This window comes from Triturus cristatus, chromosome 3_2 (assembly GCF_964204655.1).
Source record: "Triturus cristatus chromosome 3_2, aTriCri1.1, whole genome shotgun sequence".
NCBI lineage: Eukaryota > Metazoa > Chordata > Amphibia > Caudata > Salamandridae > Triturus > Triturus cristatus.
In genome coordinates, this window is record NC_140584.1 from 462,964,878 (window position 1) to 462,987,058 (window position 22,181).

The window sequence follows — 22,181 nt, forward strand, 5'->3', positions numbered from 1 at the left end:
CAAGAGGTCACAGCCCATTAAATAATCTTTAGCTGGCAGTGCTGTGGTACCTGCAGGGAGAGTAGATTCAGCTCATAAGCATCGGCCGGCGCTCTATGCAGAGCCACGCCTTTCTTTCACAGTTGCTTCCTCGCTCGCACTCCTACTTAGTGGGCCAGTTTTGATGCTTCTAGGTGCCAACTAGTGCCCCTTGTACCGGTCATTCAGAGCATAGAATCAGGGCATAGAGGCACAACATAAAGCAGTATTCATTATGGGTCATAAATGAAGTAAAGCATGCTGTGCAATGTTATAAATTCAGCAAAACATTACATTCTGTAAATAAAACGGGCAAAAAATGGAGAATGATCTTGGAAAATGCAAAGCAATGCAGAGGAGTGAAAAGTCCAGTGACAAAGTAGAGGCAGTTTACACTTTATAATACATATAGGCAGACACAGAGAGACTAAAACAAAGCTAGAAACCAATTGCCTAAGTCCAGAGGAGGAAGTCGGTAGAAAGTAGTTAAACACCACTAACGGAGTCCAACAGCATAAATGTGTATTGAGTCCCACTCAGATCCCCAAAATACCTAGCATGCATGACAGACATGGGGTGAAGAGCCACATGGATGCTAACATTGAAATCCTTGAGGCCATTGCACAAACAACTGACGTGCCCTAACACTAAAAAAGGCTACTTCCTCTGTGGGCATGAGCAATGCACATGTTTGTGAATTGCAGTTAACCACGACACACCAGCATGTTTACCTGAGCCTCTGTGTGTTTTGGTGTTTGCCTTGACTTTCAGTGAAAGCCAAGAGGTCATCACAAGGCTGTGGGCAGTCCCATATTGGGCAGGTCCTGCAGAGATTCTTATTCCAGCTTCAGTGGCTAGGAACAAGCCACACATGCATAAACCCTGCCAGTCTCGCCCCCTTGTCTGCATTGACAAGATAGGCTTAAAGATCCCTGGGCAGTCTTTGGAAGGAGGCCAGGGTCGCGAAAAGCAGCTTTTCAGAGACCCTTGGACACTCCATCCAACATCGGAGTAGATTTCCTTGGCATTGGCTTACATTTTTATTGGCTGGCGGACATTCAGGGCCTCATCCAGGGAACCTGTACGCACTATTATGCTTCAATAATAGGAAGCTTCACAGTGCTGAAGGACACTCACAAAGAGCCAGATTTAAATGAGGGCAAACCCCTTTAGAGTAGCAAGAGTGCTGAAATGGGACTTAATTTAGGCAGGCATAATGCTGGACATACTTAGCATTTTCCCCACAGCCCAATCCCACCTCCTGTAGGTGTGGTATGAGCTAGTGATTTAGGTCAGTGTTTGCTTTTTCATTTCTGCAAATGTTACCCAAGGACGTTGAACTACAGAAATGCCAGAGGTAGTGAAAGGGAAATCATGCACCCTTTGAGCTGCAAAGACATCACCGGGTTGACTACTTGCTCCATGCTTAGCCCCTCAGGGGAGTCCCCCCATTTGCTGCGTGTTATTGAAAGGACAAAGAGGGTAAAATAAAAAGTTAAAAAGGGCCTTTACAGAGCTGTTTAATGTGTGTGCCTCATGCTGCCTTTAATGGCCCAGGTGACCAGGGGTGGCAAGGGCAGTGCCAGTATTACCAAATGGCTATCTCTAACTGGCGTCCATCAAGATACCTTACTGCCCACTTGAATGAGCGGGAGCAGCCATCTGGTTGGGAATTGACCATGCCAGACCTTACAGATAGAACCTGGGCTATAGGTTTGACTTTTTACTATTTGAATAGCGTGCATTAATCAATTAATGCCTGTGCATGTTGGCACCTTCCAGTTATACTGTGATGAATTGATATTTTATTTATGGCTTGCAAGGCTAAATTGTTACTACCTGAATCTCGATTTATGTTCAAGAGGCAAAATTGTAAACACCCAAAAAGTAATCATGAATGCGACTCTCTGGTTGAGTAGAGGAAGTATACAAGTCCAAAACGCCACCATGTTTGCTGTATTTTCACGCACTGAGTTGAAATTTGCATGGCTCAAATTTCTTTTTCAATACATTTGCTTATACGTGATTATTAGGTTGTATAGATATTTCCTTTAGTACACTCCTCTCGCTGTAAACAATAATAATTTCTTTAATCTATTTAACGGTGTATACAGACTGCACAAAATGTAATGATACCCACATACACATACGACCAAATATTTATGAAGAAACGTTTACATATATTCTGTGCTGATATAAAAAGTAAATTAGACGTTTTTCGATGTGAATATGAAGCAGACAGAGTTTACTCGAGTAAACGGACTGCTTGCCGCTCCATAACCAAAAGCAAAAAAGCTTTGGAAAATACAAGCTGATATATATATAGATGCTTGGTATTTCCTTCACTTTGCAAAGCCATGAGCCACATGCATAGTCTGACCGCAAAATCATTAGGTCTTTTAAAGCACAGATGAAACACATTAACAAATGCCACAAAAGGCTTCAGTAAAGACCTTTTGTTCATTCACATGTGGCAATTTATAACTCCTCCGCCACCTGGCCTGTGTGTTTGTTTAAGCTGCCTCAGCCAGGCCAGGCCTAAAAAGAACAAAAGGCAGCTTGAGTGATCCTGAACCGGAAATGGCCTAACCTGAATGTGGCTAGTGACACTGCAAGCAGAACAGAAAGGGGTGGGATCGATGACTCATTAATGTCCAATTGACTCCATATGGATGCTACTATAATAAGAGACCTTTGCAGTTTGGTAGCAGAGTTATATTGAATTAAAGGCTTATATTTCCTCGGAGCTGGCCTGAGGGAATTTCCTCTAGCTTCTTCTGCTTGTGGCTTAAGTGAAAGTGGAATCTTGAATTGGCAAAATAGAAGTCCCTTCATTGTAGAGACAACTACAGAAACGTGGATACTTGGGAAATAACTTTAGGGACATTTCTTCTGTTCTATTACAGGGTAGCACTCTGGCATATGCTACATCCCTGTACTATATTCTGTAATAATATATATATATATATATATATATATATATATATATATATATATATATATTTTTTTTTTTTGGGGGGGGGGGGAATGACAGATCAGGTGGGAGCAAATATCATGGCTTAAGACCTTATTTACTACTGGGATCTCGGAAGTATGATCTCACTTCATGGTTCTACGCAGGATGACAGAAGAGCTACTGCCTGGATCAGAGCCTGTACTACAAATAACATTACATATCTGTCTTTGTCCAGTACAAAGTTTTGTGCAATGACAACCTTTTGGGCTTTTGAATAGTTTTCTTTGTTGCAATCAACTTTTGACAATCACAAACCTATGCGGTTGATGTCCATCTATTTGTACTGCATACAAGCTTTGATGAAGATGAGCTATCAGTGGCCAATCTTCGGCTTTCGAGAGCCAACATCACTTTTCAGTCGATCAAAATCATTTAGAATTTGGGCTTTGATCTGGCTTCTTTGGGAGAGGCTGTAGCTTATCAGTAATATCTCGAAACATATTTGCTTACAGTGTGAGAACGGTGGCCTTCAGCATTTTTTATATTTACTGTAGTATCATGTGCATTTGTCACAATGTGATATGACTCATACCTCTGTTATTGGCAGTCCGCTGTTTTGAAAATGAGACCTTCCTCTCTCTTTCCCATGCCATTTTCCCTTTGTGCCTGACTCATTCTATCACGTCGTCTATCCGTGCTTCTGAAACCACCACCAGGACCGGCCAACATCCTTGATTAATGCTCCACTCCACTCTTTCTCACTCTATAATCTATATCATCTAAACTGTCTCAGCAGGTGGAAAGGAAGGTACTGTGTAATTATCCTCTAATAGTGATGTTTGCCATCTAACACATGGTATATTACAAGTATGAGTCTGAGTCTGTCATATGATTTTTCCTCTATTCCGCCATATCTCAAATGCTCCTGTATTTCTTTGCAAATAATATAAAAACAAAACAAATAATGCCAGCATAAGTGTTTTGCAGTAATCCTTTAACGAACAAACAAATTACAGTGCAATAGTTACATTGAGAATTTCTCAGATTCTGCCTTCAAACTCAGTGGCATAATACAAAATGATGCACCCGCTCTGCAGAATGGGCTCATTGGAGGCCCTCTGAATGGTTGTACCCCCCATACAGTGCAGGGGCCTGATTGGTAAAGAAGAGTGGCTTTACTGAGCGTTTTATCCATTTCTTATTTTATACCTTTGCACACATTCTGCAAGGCATGCAATGGTATGCCTTAGAGGGTGAGGGGGCTACTCCAAAGCAAGAAACCCTGCCCCCTACACCGTGGGGTGGCAGGGGAATGCGTTACGTGCCTGCTAAAACTCATTTTTACTAAAATTAGAGTCAATACATCTGAACAAAAGGAAACAAACCTGAGTCTATAGAAATACCCAGTGTTGCTTAATCATGCGCCAAATCTGACTCTTCAAGTAAGAAATCCTCATTGCGGCACCCTTCGATTTGCCCTCAGTAACAACAACACATTTTAGTGAAAATATCAGTGCTGGACTGGACTGTTGGACTCTTTAGCACTGCCGTAGCAGCCAGCTTTAAAGGACCAATGGCAGTATGTAGGTCAGTTTCTTTGTTGGTTCAATGGGCCAGATTAAAAACACAACCTACACCCAGCCCCCTCCAAGCACATTCATCTGACTGTGATAGAGTGTCAGAGTGCCCGACAAACCAGCCCAAAGCTGGAAAATATAAAATGATCCTAAGAACTGAGGTATAATCATCACTTTTAACAAAAGGGCCAGCATTGCCATTTGTAACAAATATTGTCCCATCAGTTACTGCCCCTACATTGATAAAGCATTTGAACGCCTTTTTCTTGATCAGCTATCTGCCCTCTGTTTGACTCTTCTCCCAGAAGCACATCATTCCCTCCTATATGCCCTGTTGAGTATCATATGGTAATTTCATTAACTTTTTCATCCTATGGTAAAATGTTATCATCGAGAGACAAAAGGAAAATAAACTACTGAACTATTGTTTTTCGAAAGTCTGAAATAAATTTACTGAATAGAAGAATAATAAAGTGGTGCTTCAATAACAGTAGACTGTCATGTAAAGTAGCTGTTGTATCTCCGTCCCATTTTGTAGCATACAGGCAGAAAACCAGAGTCTGCTGATGAACCTACATTTGTGGGCTAGAAAAGGAAAAACTCTTTACTCAAAGTTCAGGTCTGAGCTCGCTTTTGCTGCCTGAAAAATAAATCTGTGCTTAATAATTTTAAAACGCCGCTGTTAGAAACGGATGTATGTCAGAATATCATATACAGAAATGTAATGCAACATAAATATTGTGTCCTAAAAATGTTTACAAAAATATTATCCCAATGGCTGAAGATTTTGTATCATTTACTCCAGTGTGCCAATAATTTTGTAGATGATATTTCAAACACAATACTTATGTTTTATGATAATCTGACAGCTATAGTCTGGTACCACTCTTAAAACATATCCAGTTATTTTAATGCATCTTTATGATTTAACAATATTACTTAAAAACATAGTGTAGTTTTCTAAAAATGAATTGAATACACAAGAAGAAATCAGCATTACACACTTTCAGGCTACTCCTACCATTACAGAACTTGATACAGGAGTGAGCTACTGGCTAGTTCTTAATAAGGGGGTTGCATCGGCCAGATGTAAATATCCCAATAGAACATAAACACCGTAGAAATGTGGGGTTAAAGAATTGTCATTAAAAAACAAGAGATTGAATTATGTGATGATATGCTAACCAGAGAGGTTCACCAGCTCCAAAATTGGCTGCTAATATGCTTTTCTTGTAAAAATTCAAATGTCAGCAAATTCTGTTTCAGAACATTCGGTATTATGTCAGATTCCCTAATTTAGTTGTGGAATTCAGTGGATACCAGAACAATTCATTTTGTTATACATTCGAATTCTGTGTAACAGAACTTGGAAAAGAGAGGAAAATAGAAGTATGATGAATGGTTCTTCCACTTAGACATTTTTCTTTATGTCCCTAAAAAATATAAAGACAGGTAAACAGTGATGTGAATCACAAGTTCTATAAGGAAATGTTTAGCTTTAACCTGTACACACTAGAGGATCTGTGGGGAAAAGAGACTTGTATTTCAAAGTTCGTAGTACAAAAACAAGAAATATACATTTTTAAGGTTAAGAGTTATGCTTGAAAAGCAGTTCTATTCTGAGAAAGAAAGAGTGAGGGAGAAGCTCAATACATTTATTTGTCTTTTACACATAGTATAAACAATGCATGCAACAACTACCAAGTAATGGAGGATGGGGTAAATTTAATAACGAATTACAAAAAATAGCATTAGAATAGGGGGAAGCTAGGGAAAACTAATAACTATTTGGTGACTGTGGACCAATATTGTTCAATGGATTGTAACCACGTGATTGAGCTTGGTAACCCTTGCTTCCAATTGTTTTTAATAGACTCCAAAGGTGTAATTATTGTACAATAGTTTGGGGGTCAGCTACTTGAAACTCTCTGGACTCCTGGAAGCATGATTTGCGTGGCTTGTTACTTTACTCCTGTGTTTTCAATCTTTCCTGCTCAGCACCATTGCCAGGATCTATGAGCAAGGTTTACTGCAATGTTCACAGTAGCAACGGATGGTATGTGCTGATTATTTCCAAAAGTGTAGACTAATTTAAAAAAACACGCACTCCTTGGCAAATTGTGTTATTTCATTCACTGCAATGTAAAAATGAAACCACTTCTATGTTTAATCTAACATTGCTTTACATAGAAATAATTAATGCTATAGGAAAATAATGTATAGCTTCTCAATTGTCATATGGGCATTTCTTTACAATATACAAGCCTAAATCTGGTGCTATGTTAGAACAAAATGAAGGCTCGATCTACAGTACTTCAAGGTTTTCAAAATGATGTGCTTAACAGGATAATTAAGACTTTATTTTCAAAACCACAGTTTTCCACTGCTTCAAATAAGAGGGGTTTATGTCTGAAATGCTGAAGGTTTCGTTGCTGCAATTCAGTCTTGTGACCATTGGAGTAGAAACATTAATCCTATTAGCATGCAGCCCCCAGAAGATAAAATGAATGGAAACACAACTTGGCATGCCATGACAGAAAGATATTGGGCTCAATCAGAGCACATAGCCTGTGGAGCGTCTGATGCCATGCTTCACAAGTACAGGAGCCAGCACCTTGGAGGCCATCTCCCTAAATGCTGCCAATATTTTCTCTAAGCTGTGAAGGGAATGCCAATTGGGCGGGCTTGCCTTTCATCAGAGCAGCACAATGTGTGACAGAAGGAGCTGCAATAAGATGCCAAAAAGAGATTGGGACACTAGTTGAATCTCAACTGCCATTGAAAACCAGCTGCTTCCTCTTTACTACTAAATTGTGGAACATATTACAAAAACATCTATCTACCACTCCCTGACTAGAATTCCCCTTTTTGAAAGGGCTCTTGGCTTTGCCGTACTACATTTTAACTCTAGAGTGTGGTCCAAAGTCTCTCCAGTACTGTCTTCATCACCGGCTGATGATAAATATAGCAAGGACACAGCATTCTTCAATCCAGCCTCAAAGTGGTACAATAGTGAGTTTGGTTTCACTTTTAAGCTGTATCATGACCTATTACATGGAGATAAATAATATGGTGTGAGATGTGTGCCTAAAAAGATACTATATGGAACCTTCTCACTGAGAGGTGTCTTTCATTTTTGCACTTCTGGCTTTCCACGATTTTTCCATAAAATTGAAATGGTCATAGGTCGTACATATTATATTAGTCAAGATATTGTCACTTCCACCTTTCATTTCCTAACGGTCTGTACATATTATTCACTAATATTTATACCTGCCCACTGATTTAGATTTAGCTATGTATTGACCTGTGTGAGTTGAAGCAGAGAACATGCAGAAAATGTGCCCATTCCTCCTCCTAATTGTATTCTCTTGTTGAATTTCTGAAAAGTTTTGAGAAGACTAATTCATAGAAGATCCTAGTCCAAGCCTTGAAATTATGAATTTTCATTCCCCTTCACCACCTTCCAAATCTTTACCAAATTGACCCTTTTCTATATTCTCTGTGAATCAAAACAGTGTTTTTGTATGTCTTGTCATTTTCAAGGTTTGAAAGCTTGCTTGAGAGGAAGCACTTGGTCAGATAGTGCGCAAATATATTATATCATATATGGGAGCCTGCAATACTTGTATAAAAGCATGTCTCTGATTTCCTTATTACAGGTGACTTGTGACATCTCTAGTCACTTGTAATCATGAACTGACATAGCTACTCAACTGTAATAATTAATTACATTTGACTTCTAACTTCACAATGTCTGCTACCAACAGCCAAGACAGGTCACAAGCATAATTAAAACTGCAATTTATTAAATAAAAGCAAGAATGGCTTTATTTATTTTTGTATATTTTTCTATAGCAAACATTGATGAACAAAAAAGAGATATTTATGGCAACAGTTCACTTTTCTCTAAAGGTAATAACAGGAAAAATAGTATCTTCCTTCTTTACACATTCTGAGCCTCAGCACTTTTAAAATTTGACTTACGTCATTAAACTGATTTGATTATCTTATTACAACAAATTACTAACTACTTTTTCATGTTTACAAATTCTAACTAGATCACACATTTATTTCTCATGTCTGCAACAATACTGCCTCTTTCACATAAAAGAGCAAGACACCAAGGATTAAAGTGGTTTGCATGACCATGTGTTAGAAGGAATAAAATACCCTCCGCTGTTCATTTTAACGATATTGCAAGACATCATGGTGGTTTATGACCTTATAGGGCTACCCTGGCAGACCTGAACAGAATAGAGTACATCAGACAGTACACTGAAAATAGGGCAGATGGTCTGATGTTCCTACATTAACAGCCCCAACTTTGTCTGGCATGGGTGTAGAGTTTCCGAAGGCAAGGTCAGCAAGGGCACTGTTATTGGTAACACGCCTCTAAATAGGGTGGGTGGAGCATCAGTTTTGTAGAAAAGTTACTCCACCATATTGTGGTGGAGTACCTTGTTTATCAAACTCCAATTCAGGCCACAAGTATTTAGTTGGAGCCAGAATTAAAACGTAAAGTATTCATTTTCCAAGCTTAGTGCATTTAGTAATAAAAAAATCAAAGGAAGCATATTCATCCTTTTACAACATTTCTGACACATATCTGTAGGTTGGTTGAGGTTATGAAGGAGAGACTATTATTTTGTCTGAAACCTGTGTTGTCTATACTCCTTTTTGCCCAAGCCACGACCATTATCTTTCGAGCCATATAGAATGGCACGACATATTCACCATTTATGCACAATTTTAGAGACTGAACCTGCTCAGAGAAGGCGTGACTAAGTTTTTCGTTTGTATTTTTTCTAAATTTTTTAATGTATGTGACTTAAAACAATATAGGGAATGGTATAGTTTTGACATGCACACAAACGTATGCTTGTGCATGTGTGCGTTTCTGCGCATAGGAGCCAAATTGACCTCTTATGACCTCTCTCATAATCGATCCACTCATGTCAACAGCCGAATGAAGATTCATCCTTTGCTTTACTTCATTATGAGTGCCCTGCTAACCCAGAGTCGGGCTCTAGATGTAGTTTGAACCAGAATAGGGATAGCAAGTAGGGCACATTACTGCAATCCTGAGCTTTTTTACCCATGCAAGTTTGACCAGGAAATATTTTGTGAGGTTGCATGGAAAAAAAAGTTCAGATAGAGTCAAAACATGCCATAATCAGGTATACAAACTCTTATAATTATAATAAGTCTCATTCTGACCTCCCCAACTTTGAATCATCCAGTAATACCAACCCGGGGAAATATCTCACTTGCTGGTTTCAGGATTTCAGAGAGCAGTACCATGGCAAAATATGAGGGCACTCAAAATGAAGCCCTTTCTATTGTTATTGTTTAAGGGGAATACACTTTTGTTCAAGGCAAAACAAAATCATTGATAATCATTTTTCAGAACTTGGATTATTGAAATTAAAGTGGGTCAATCTTCTTTACACACATGCAAGCTTTGCTAGAATGCAAAACAAAATTGCCCTTTAATCAAAATTTAAATAAATGTGCCAGACTCTTTTCCTAAAATCTATCCATTCACAATTGTATGAGACATGAACATTGTAGAAGGGCAATGTATTACAGCAGTTTAAAGGAGATTACAGTTATATAAACAAATGTCTGGAGCTGTGAAACCAAAGCCTTCCACCAGATTATGAAGAATTACAAAATTCCAGACAGAACATATTTGCTGTGGCACATAAAACGCGAGACATATGAATCTGGGTATCATGTGCCCTGCCTTTCTTTGGCATTACATACGCAACCCACAATCAGGAACTTCTCCAGAGCACACATTATTAGAGACTGGGGTCGTGGTAATATAATAAGACCGAGTTAGAGAGAATGGGATTACATCCATTCTTTTGGTCCCGTTCTTCTTACTCTGAATGGCTTCAAATATTTGGCTTATTATATTTCTGTGTAATAAGGGAGTGTTATTGGGGGCTGGCACTTTACTACATCTGCCAGTACTGATAAATCCAACAAGAACAGGATAATTTGCATTTTCACCCAGACATGAGCTTGTTGTGTTTCAATGTGACCTGCAAAATGGACACATGGATACATCTTAACAGATCCCCTGCTCCTCCTATCCATGCTAACCTAGAGGGAAAAACAGCCATCAAGGCTCACTTAGGTTAATGCAAACTTCTGTCAGCAAACTCACGGAAAGCAAATTTATTGACAATTCGGCACCTTAAACTGAGATACAACCCAAGGCTTTTGCAAAGCTACCTCTTCAGTTCTGGGCAGCTGCAAAGGATGAGCCATAAAATCGTGGAAACATGGTCTATTTATGGGTCTGGTGATCCATGGTCTTGTGGGAGATGTAGGTCGTTGTGACATTTGTCCTTATGGTCTTATGTTTTTGCTGCAGTTGGATAGCAGAAATTAGGACAACACATTATCTAAGTCTTAGAGAAGAGTTATAATTGTAAGTTTTCATATGAAATATTGAGTGCATTAAACAAAGCAGCCTGTTTTCAACAATTAATACATGGTGCCTCATTTCAATAAGACTCAATATAAGGTGTGATTTGAAAAAATGTGAGACAACGGAAAACTATTTAAAACAAGGGTAAATGTAAATGAATTGAGACAGTCATTAGGTGCACAGCAATCCCCAGTGCCTGTGCAGGGTGGTGGTTGAGGACTAAATGCTAAGCAACACATGAGTAGACATAGGGTCATAAAACAAGACTGAAATTTGGGTGGTCTTTTTTGCAACATCGAGATTTGTTAGGCATGTACACTTACTGAAACTTGTGTCGGGAACTTTAAGGATGAGCCATGTGATCACACTGGATCCCTCTCTGAAGATGTTAAACATTAAGCCTAGATTCACCATTGTTTATTGTTGAAAGGTTTTTGGAAGGCTCCAGAAAAATCTCTGCCTGACGAAGAAAATTAACTTGATTCACTTTTCTCCATCCACTAACCCCACTAACACCACCACCCAGGAGATGCCTGGCATGATTTGCTTTCCGATATCAGTTTCTTATTCACAGTTTCCAAACCCTGTGCTTGCTAGCATAATTATCTTCTGGTGTGCAATATGTGTAAAACTAGACAACCAGTAATCAGTTCTCACCACCTGAGACACTACCACTCTAAAGGACTGGAGCAGTAATTGACAGGCCACAGACTCTAAAACACCTCACCCAAATAAAGCACTGTTTTTGATGTCAACTTTATTAAAATATTTATATATTTCATTGCCTACCGAGAGTTCCTACATCTCCCACATTTTACTAAGCGAGCAAAAACATTCTCACAATCTTAGAATGATATACATGAATACTGTGGTGTGAACATGTTGTTAAGCATTGGCTTTAGGCAAATACATCAAAACAATAAAGTTTCACACATGTGGAAATGTAGAAGCCACTGCAATTTATTCCTGTAATGCCCTGGTTCTGATTAAATGCACAAGCCATATCTCACACATTTACCTATTTGCCTCTAATTGCAATTTCGATAATTTTGCAGTCGCAAATGGCTGATTCGTAGACTCTCGTTGTTTGCAATTGCAAAAATGCATTTTCTTATGAACAAATCACAAATTGCGGTTTGGAAACAAGTAATCAAATTGCGTTTTGGGTTTGTGGCCCAATACCGACTCAGTATTTGAAAGGGGCATGTCTAGTGTGTCCCTTCCAAATACTGAATTGGAGTGGTATGAATGAATGGTTTGCAAACAAATTTGCTTCACAAAATATTAATCTTTAACCACCTCCTCAAAGGAATGTTGAATGTGAATGTTGAATGCTGAAGAAAGTGTTTTTTAAGAGTAGGTACTTTTAAAAAACTAAAGCTTACACTTTTCTTTAAGGAAAACAGATAGCAGTGAAAAAAATGCTTTCTTTAAAAGAATCACAGACATGGTGGTCTGCTGATGTCAGCAGGCCACCATCCTTATGATGACCTTGATTGCTGGAGGGCCGCAACTAACAACTTACCTCATTAATCTTCATGAGGTACGTCGAATTCCAATTATTATTAGTATTAGTACATAAGTCAGTTTGCAAATTACCACACTGGTCGCAAAAATACTGGTTGCAAATTGCTACCAGCATTTTGCGACCAGTTATTAGTACGTCTGCCATTAATTCTTTATCAGCATTTGGGGTGTGATGTACTATTGACATTCGTAAACTAGTCTGTACAATTGGTACAACAACTGGTTTGCGAATGAGAATGCAATTTTCAAAAGGAACTATGTATGTATTAATAGATCACATTGCAAATGGACCATTAGCTCGGGATCACAAAACGGCCTGCCTAAGGAACATTATTTAGGCAGGTCACAATTCGCATGATCTTGTGACTGGCTGTGCAACAAGACATGGAGGCCTGCAATGGGTGGCAGACCTTCATCCCTACATTTGCAAAATGGGATTTTAAATAAGCGAGTATCAATTAAAGGCAGAGGTGCTGCTGAAAAAACCCAATTTTGGAACACTTTACTGAGAGCAGATCGTGATCGACTGGATCTCTGACCCCTAATGGTGCAAGTCAACATGATTCTCAAAGTATGCCACTGCCTGCTTTCTCCAAGGCTGCCCACAGAATTACCAAAGAGCAATCCATTCCACAGGGATCACTTCCTCTTTGAAATCAGTTATTACCACAACTCGGGGTCCTTAGCTTTGCAAGTTGCAGTGGCAAACAATTGAAAAATTCCATTGCAAATCCCAAATAGGAGGGCAGGGCCATTTTTCACGCCCCTCCTCTTTTTGTGATTCACATAGGACAGCAAAAACCCTTCGAGATGATTGAAATCATTTTATGACTCGTTAAAAAGTCTTTGTTATGTTTTAAAAATGTGTTTTGCTGTTACAAACCTCCTGTTTTTGCAAACCTCAGGTTTTGGGACCAGAAAACGCCCTAATAATTCATTATCTCACATGTGTTGCATTTTTGCAAGCTCAAATAACTTCTTTATAAAGTATCTTAATATATACATGGGAACCGGCGCACTGGATGAAACTGTGAAATAACTAACAATAATTTAATAAAAGTGAGATATCCATGAACTGGAAACATTTAAGAAGAATGGGACTGCCGAAGGGTCATCATTAACCCGATCCTCACCAGTCGTCAGTGCTACTGTAGCTCCCTCTGTGAGTGGAGCTTTCCTGCTGCCCAGCTCTGCTGTTTCAACCCAAGCATGCAGTTGCTGGTAGGCCAGATAAATCCATTGAGCGCCAGCATGACAAATGCTTTCAACCTGTCCCCTTTCATTGTGTATGCATGTCAGTATATGCATTGCGGAATTAGTGTCACTCGTAAAGTAATTGCATTGAGGACATCATAAATTACAAGGGTGAGCCTCCGAAGTAGATACTGTCATATCTGAATGAGTGTTTCACTCCGAGTGTAATGTATGCCTTCATCTGGGCCAGCAGTCAGCACATTGCCTTGTGTTGATGGATATTGTCAGTTCGAAGCTCCCCCACATTTCACTGCACAATAAGCATGACTGTCAAAGACACGTGAAGCAAAAGCAATTCATCTGGCATGGTCATTGCATTTGAAATGAAATTAATGCACTGCGGGCAAAGGGGCAAAAAGGTATCAAATTACCAATGCACACTGAGCACTTTTTAAACATTTCTGTCAAAGAATCGCTGAGACAGGATCAAATCAGTTCTGCATCTGTGCTCAAAAGGTGTGCATGTTCCTGCTTGTTTTTAGAAAAGGTGGCACACAGACTCATCAGAAGCAGATTTAGCATGACAACTGACAGCTGTGTTTTTTATGCACATTCACTAAGCGTGCTTACTAATTTATAGGTACGTGCTACAATATATGTTCCCTCCCACGCTGCTTCCCAAACTATCGGGAAATATATTAAGATGCTTAAAAGGGTGCAAAAATCCAAAAGATTACCTAATTTTCATGGGAAAAGCTTTTCACTAAGGCTTGGTGTTTTTAAAATAAAGAGCTATTCGCAGTAGCTCTATGGTTATGGTGGAGGGGCAATGAGCTAGTGAATGGGACCTACTGATGCCTATTGTGTTCATACTGAATGTTGTCCGCTTCAAATTATTGTCCACGTTTTCTATCAGATCTCCCTACGTACAATATTTTAAAGAGAGAGGATACGTAAAAAAGTGCAGTATTTTATGTACTGATGTCATTGTTTCTTGAAAATATTGTTTACATTACTAAATTTAACATGAACACTTATCATTTAATGATGAAAAATATCAGAGGTGATGCACTTGGTTGTAAAATATTGAATGCACAATATTTAAGAATTTACTGTTCCTTTTTACATTCCTTTTTGAAGGAGACAAACAGGTCCACCCCTCACCTAACCAAGAACCTATTGGTCTTACAACTGCCTCTGAGCCATACAAGCAATATCACTAGAGAGGTTCATGCCTTAGCAGGCAATTGTTGCCAGACAGCTGAATGTGTGGATATAATCATTTTGTCTCGAAATAGATGGCAGTGGCTTTGGGGATGCTATTGTGGTGCAGTTTACTGCTGAGCAGCATCTATGCGGATCTTTGCGTGCGGAAACTCCTGACTATGGCTCCCTTGTGTAATGTGAGTTGGGCACAGCAGGTTGTAACATAGCCCTAATGTGCGTGGTGCTCTCTAGCTCCTGCTTTAATTTAGTCTTTGCTTCAAGAAGTTCAGCCATTGAGTGACATGGGACTATAGAAGAACTGAAATATAGTGGGGATAAGAAATAAGGAAGGGAACTGGAGGACTGTGGTCACTGCGACCTGATTTGTTGTCCTTAAATAGCTAAAAAAAATCCTCTGGTTAATTTCTTCTGCAGCCCAGAGAATGGTTATGCAGGTGTTGGTGATGTCCAGAATTGATTACGGCAATTTATGGTACCTGGCAGTGGCGGCTCGCATAGGGCGTTTTGTGGTGCGGTGAGGCAGGGCCCTGCCTCACTGCCACGCAGCACACCCTATGCGAGCCGCCACTGGTACCTCCGTCCATCATTTACAGCTCATACAAAATGTGGCTGCACGCCACCTCTTCCGGCTGCCTCGACATGCCTCAGTCTCACCTGTGCTTCATCAGCTCCATTGACGCAAGGTGAACAAACGCATCGAGTTTAAGGCCTTATGCTACATGTTTCAGGCCAAACATGGTTTGGTGCCGCTCTACATACAAAGCCTGGTCAAACGTTACATGCGCACTCAACAGCTGAGATCAGCTAGCCTCTCTTTGTTTTCTGTGCCCAGATTCAGTCTTGCTCTTATGAGAGGTGACTCATTCTCCTACATTGGCCCCAAACTGTGGAATTCCCTTCCACTGGAACTTAGGATGTGTCAATCGCTCTTAGCCTTCCGTAAGAATTTAAAGACCTTCCTTTACAATCAAGTATAATCTTTCTGTGCTGTTTATTTCCATTGTGTGGCTTGAATGCTGTCCTGCTTAGTTAGGGAAACCATGTTGGGTAACTGCGCGCTCTATAAATCTATAAATAAATAATTAAATACGGGAAACATTTAGCTGTAAAAATATAAAAATATTGCAAGATAGGGAAGAAGCCATTTTAATGAATAAAAAAGAAAAGTTGCTAAAGAGTTTGCAAAGACAGGTGAATGTCATCATCATCATCCAATGGTGAGAGGTCTTCCGATGATCCGTCATATTCACCCTCGATTCCCACAGTAAACGTCCACTCCAGCATGGAGTCAGTTAGAAATGGCTACAAAGTATTATTAAAAGTTAGATCCACAAAGAATCTCATGAGAACCTTTTGCAACCCTACTCTGTTATCTGTCTGGTTTCTCACCATATGACAGTGAGCTGTTCGATGAAATGAAAGCTTTCTGCAGAATATAAACATAATTTTCACTTTCACACATTAAAATAAAGGCACATGTTCTAACATTTAACTCATTTTCCAATTTTCATGTTAGAATTTAGCACATTTCTATAATATGTTTATGTGGTGAAATGTTTAGTAAAGATGTTTAGCTTTATCATATATATAATTGGTGCAATTTTATATGTATATATATATATCATGTAAAATTGCACCAATAATTTTGTCATGTTTCTGTATTTCAGTTTTGCACTGTAAAAAACAGTTTACTGGACCATTATGTTAAAATGAGTGTGCTTAATATTATTTTTATAGTGACATTACATACTGATAGATAGATAGATAGATAGACAGACAGACAGACAGATGGGTAGATGTATAGATAGATAGTCAGACACTCGTTTCCTTTTTTATATATATTACATGTTTATTTCACTGCTGTTAGCAAGAAAATTGTGCTTTTCAAATAGGGGTATGTGTTTTGAAAACAGTAGAATAATACTTGACTATGGTGTTTTGTTTTCAGTAGTCAAAGGAAGAGAAACAATTGTGTTTGAAAGTTGGTATGGTTTCCTTAACATATTGTTTTGTTAAAAACACACTTGCTTACCAGAAGTCAGAAAATTTGAAGCCTCTGTCTGCAAGACATTGTTAACAATGGGCCCTGATTGCAATTAGAAGGTTCAGGTTTTGATTAGCTTTCAAGAAGATAATAGTGAGTACACAAAGACATATAATAACATTTTCAAAAAGTGCGACGGGCCGTCAAAATCTAAATACACAGTCATGCTCAGAAAAATAATTCATTGAAAGAAATTACATTAGACTAGGACTCCCACTGAACTAAATCCTTATTTTATAGGAATTATAACATTATCACCATGAAATAACATCATATCCCTATGAAATATACAGTTTCACATCACTGCTTTATGTGCAATAAAAGTACTTAAATATTCTGTTAAATAGGGGCAATATCAGTGGGACAAAACAATATGTTGTACACAAACTAAAATTCATCTTTGCTTATACTAAAGATGGTTTTATTTAGCACAATATGTATATTCATAATTGTGTTTAATTTTGGTTGTAAATGGATTAAAAAGTTAAGGAATTTTTAAATAAAATCCTGATGGCTACTTATAGTGGAGAAATTATTAAGCAAATCTACTACATTTAATTTTTTGTTTGGCTGCTTAGCCACGTTGGTACACTGCCCAAATTGAAATGATTTTAATGTGAAAAGCATCTCAAAATGAACATGAGTTGTAAAATCCTATATCGCACCAACATACCATGACATTTATATCACTTTGGAGCAAGATGCAAACAGTTCAATCAATGCAAACGAAAATAGCTATTGTTGATAAAACGACATACAGCTTACTTCAGTCTTCTTATTTAAATCCCTTGACCATTCAAGCATGCATGTTATTTCTTTTAGTTTCTTCCTTTCATTCCTTTCATGAGATTATATTTTATTAGCCATACCCACAGCCGGTTCTGAGATTTTTGTTGTGGCCCTTTGTGTGTCTTAAATCAAATGCACTTTTGGAGATTGGTAATGTATATTGTCTAATAATATACTCTTACCCAGCTAGACAATGATCTTATCTAATTAGAGTACTCATTTGAAACAATGCGAATAAGCAAGTGTTACTGAGTGATCCCTTTCGATTTCTGTCAGTTTCCACAATGATCCACTGATTTCATTTGGAAGATACTGGGTATTTTGTGGGTTTGCTATCTCCCTCAATAATGGCAAATAAAACAAAATATTTACTTAAGAAATAATACTAGTTTCACACCTGTCTATTGTCACACTGTACGGTTTGTGCAACATGTGTGACACGCTTCTTACATTTTCTCTGAGAAGTCCAATATTAGTTACTTTGATATTGCGCAGTGAGATCAAGTAAAGCAATCTAAGAATACAAATAAAATGCAAGATCATTATTTTTTTTTAATATTGGCTACTCAATTTCCCGAAAAGATAGTTCATTTGGCGTTCAATATATTGATGGCCTAAGCTACAAAATTGATTCAATCATCCAGTCTTGCGTTACACGCAGAATGCAAGGTTAGTTAGAACAGTGCGTATGGATCCTACGCTTCTACAAGGTAAGGTTAGCCTAACCTTCACCTGTTTTTGAATTTGAGACTTTATAAAAGGAGCATATTTCTACCTCTGGAAATTACCTTTGGTGTTAACCTGACAAATATGTGAGAAATTCTGCAGAATATATACAAAAACAACACTAAAGGGAAAAGCAGACGTTTGATTATCAATATATTGTGGGAGGTCAGTCTCACGTTGAGACAACTGATTCACTTTGAATAACCTTTTTCATGAACCAACAATAAAGTTTGTCATATTTAATGATGTGAATAGGTCTATAATTAGCCAAAAGAAGCTGTTATATGGTAAGCATTTTTTGTAATGTTTCCAAACGATTTTCTGTGCGAATTCTAAGCTGTTATGTTTGAGGCTACTGTCTATGTTTATTAATGCAATACATGAATGCAAATAACAGTTTGCCTTTGATATTAATTTTAGAACAGTGACAAAAATGAGGGACGAATTCCAGCAAAGAAGGAAGAAAAGTGTTTTTCAACCAAATAGTAATATTCTGCATGCATCTTGTTTCTTCCTGCCCTGATATTCCAGGAAGTAAGGCAATGAATGGCTCTGCAGCTAAACTACAGCAGTATTATTGTTGGCCAACAGGAGGTGCTACTGTGGCTGAAGCACGAGTTTACAGGGACGCACGTGGACGAAGCACCAGTGAACCACATATCAAGCGACCAATGAATGCATTCATGGTTTGGGCAAAGGATGAACGAAGGAAGATTCTTCAGGCTTTTCCAGACATGCACAACTCCAATATTAGCAAAATTTTAGGTGAGTGTAACTATCAGTACTACTACTAATGATAATAACAACAACAACATTGAGTATAGGTTTTGTCATCATACACAAACTTGTTGGTGCAATTAGATACTCTGATGCCCAAGAGGGTTTTAGTGAGGATTTGATTTCAGAAGATACAGTCGTACAGTTAGGTATAAGATGAGTTGGAAGCAACACAAAAATTCATTCTTACATGCTATTAGGCCTTGGGAGTCAAATAACAGTACATATAATGTTATATTAAAAAAGTAGGCAAATGGTGTTAGAACATTCGAACCATGCAGCGTTTAAGCAATGTGGGCCAATGCAGTTTCACTTCTTGAAACCTGTGATCCTCGCAGGTGTGTATGGTACTCTTAAAACATGTTGTTAAAGCCTAAAAATGTGAAATCTTCACCTACACGAGGCAGTAAGCAGCAGGTCCAATTTCTTTTTAGTTTTTAATAATTTTCTACTCGTATGAGGAAGACACAATCACAGGAAAAAAAATTGTACGTGTTTTGCATGGATTGTTTTTCTGGTTAGCACTCGTTTAAATGACAAGAGACATTTTTAAATGCACCCCAGAAAGAGAAACCTGTTTCAAAAAACATTTTCCTCATTTCACCTGATGCATGCTATTGCATTTAACCTCATGATCTGAACAAGTAGTCCGAATCTAAAATGATTCCTTCTGGAAAATTGTTAAGTGTCGCCGCTGCCAGAAAAAAAGGCACGCGCCGAGCAGCAGTTCTCGCGTTTCAAAGCCAACGGCGTGTACATATTCAACAAGCATTAAAGAAGTGAATATGTCGAGGTAGCCGTGCGTGAGGAAGGCGAGGAGAGCGCTTTTCCGGGGTCGCAGGAGGCGCCCTACTTTAATATATTATAGGTGTATTTTCTTTCAAAACGGTATTTGTAAATAATTGAGCCCGCCGAATGCCTAGCACCGTGCATAAACAAATGCATACACTCGCTCTCGCATTAATAAAAAAAAACAGACGGACAGTGGTTGCAGCGCGTGGCCTCGCAGGGGCACGAGACGTTCGAGAGAACATTTTTTAACTCCAGCAGAAATAGGAGGGCTTGGCATAGAGCGGGCTGCCACTAATACAAAGCAATGCGTACATTCAGTACGTTTTGCACCTCTAGAATATGATCGTTTAGGGGCCCTGTACTTAAAAATAATTAAAAAGGTGAAATAATTTGCAAAACAATAATAACTTTAAGTTTTCCGTATCTGCTAATCATTTGTCCTGAATGTGAGCCTTTAAGAAATGCTACCACTGGTTTGAAAGGGAGAAGTGTGCCTTTTCAAAGTTACACCAACCGTACCCTTTCCCTCGAGTACAAGCCCTGCACTGTTTTCAGTTTTGGCTCTAGTAGCGAATTAGTATTATTTGTGGGCCTGCTGTGAAAAAAATGTAAGAATATAGTAGTTGCATTCATAAAAATGTAGTCTATTAGCAAATATACATTAACGCATTGGTAGTTAACCAAAACACTGCCAGAACAGAAAAAAGTATACAATTATATTTGGCAAAATTCATCCATTTGCCTTTTCTACAAAATGCGAATAGATTATTTATTGTTGCTCCATATTATGCATATTTTCTGGATTTTGAGAAAGCAATATAAACACATTTCGAGCCTTGGTCAGCAAACCACTTTATCGAGCAGCACAAGGTCAAAAAGACTGAATTCATTGTAAAGGTAGGGTGGTGTATATATTTAAAGGAAATGCCCAAACAAAGGAGTGTTGACATTAACAGTCCTGTGCAGCAGGATATATATATATATATATATATATATATATATATATTACCTACTGGCGGTCGCCAGTAGGTAGTTATAGTTAGGACCCTGTTTCCATAGGAAAATCGCAACATTCTATTTTGAATAACTTTGGCGCCGGTCGACGAATCCTCGCGAAATTTTCAAAATAGGTGGGGCGCTGCGCTCCGCTCCTACCCTGAAAGTCTCGGGGGGATTCGTCAAGCGGGGGCTGAGATAAAAGGGGGGTCCCAAAACGCGTTTTTCCCATGCATTTTTCCATAGGACCTTTAGACACAGCTACAGCCCGAACAGCTGAACAGAGTTCCTTGAAATTTGGCAGAGAGGTAGTCTACAGGTCAAGGAAGTGCCTTTTGTAGGTTTGGTGTAAATCTGTTCAGTAGATTCTGAGAAAATAGCCTTTAAATCAATATATATATCTGAGCCAGCTCACGGTGCGCTTACGGTGCGCTTACCGTACGCGTACGGTGACGTGCGCGAGCGCGATTCTGATTGGCTGTTCGATCTAAGTAAACATTCGAATCGGTCGAAACCAGGAAGCGGCGGCCGCCATTTTCTCTCTCGCACTCTGAGGGGGGCAGCATAAACAAAGTCAAAAAACATCTAAAGGGGTAGTATATTTAGTTCTTAACCACCCAGCATCGATATAGGTGTCCCCAAAAACCCCCAAGGCCAAAAAAACTATTTTAAATTTTTTCGAAAAATCGCCGATTACGCTTACCGTACGGGTACGGTTAAAATTATTTAAAAAAAAAAAAAATATCCACACTTTACCCACCCCGTGTGCAAATGGTTCCTGAAGGGCACCTTTTGTGCATGGCATATAATCATCTAGGAAACTAAAAATGAATACCTTTTACAACGAAGCACATAATATGTCCCCGATGTGCGCAGGGTGCGCGAAGCGCAACGTGCGCACATGGCCCATCCCGCGTAACGTGGGCACACGGTGCGTGCAGCGCACCGCGTGACCACCGTGCGTGCACGGCACTAACTGCGTAAAATCGCCGATTACGCTTACCATACGCGTACGGTTAAAATTATTAAAAAAAAAAATTATCCACACTTTCCCCACCCCCTGTGCAAATGGTGCCCGAAGGGCACCATTTGTGCATGGCATATATTTAACTA

At 38.9% G+C, this 22,181-nt stretch overlaps 1 protein-coding gene across 14 annotated transcripts in view; it reads left to right on the forward strand.

Annotated features, from left to right (window-relative positions):
* The window catches only part of SOX6 (SRY-box transcription factor 6), a 783,111-nt gene that overhangs the window by 740,543 nt on the left and 20,387 nt on the right, over nucleotides 1-22,181 (forward strand). For 12 of the 14 annotated variants that reach the window (XM_085648104.1, XM_085648094.1, XM_085648099.1 and 9 more), the window contains one exon: nucleotides 19,035-19,268. In XM_085648104.1, the coding sequence (XP_085504230.1) occupies nucleotides 19,035-19,268 (234 nt within the window). The remainder of the gene's footprint in view (nucleotides 1-19,034; nucleotides 19,269-22,181) is intronic. The other 2 variants (XM_085648105.1, XM_085648107.1) reach the window with 1 other exon arrangement.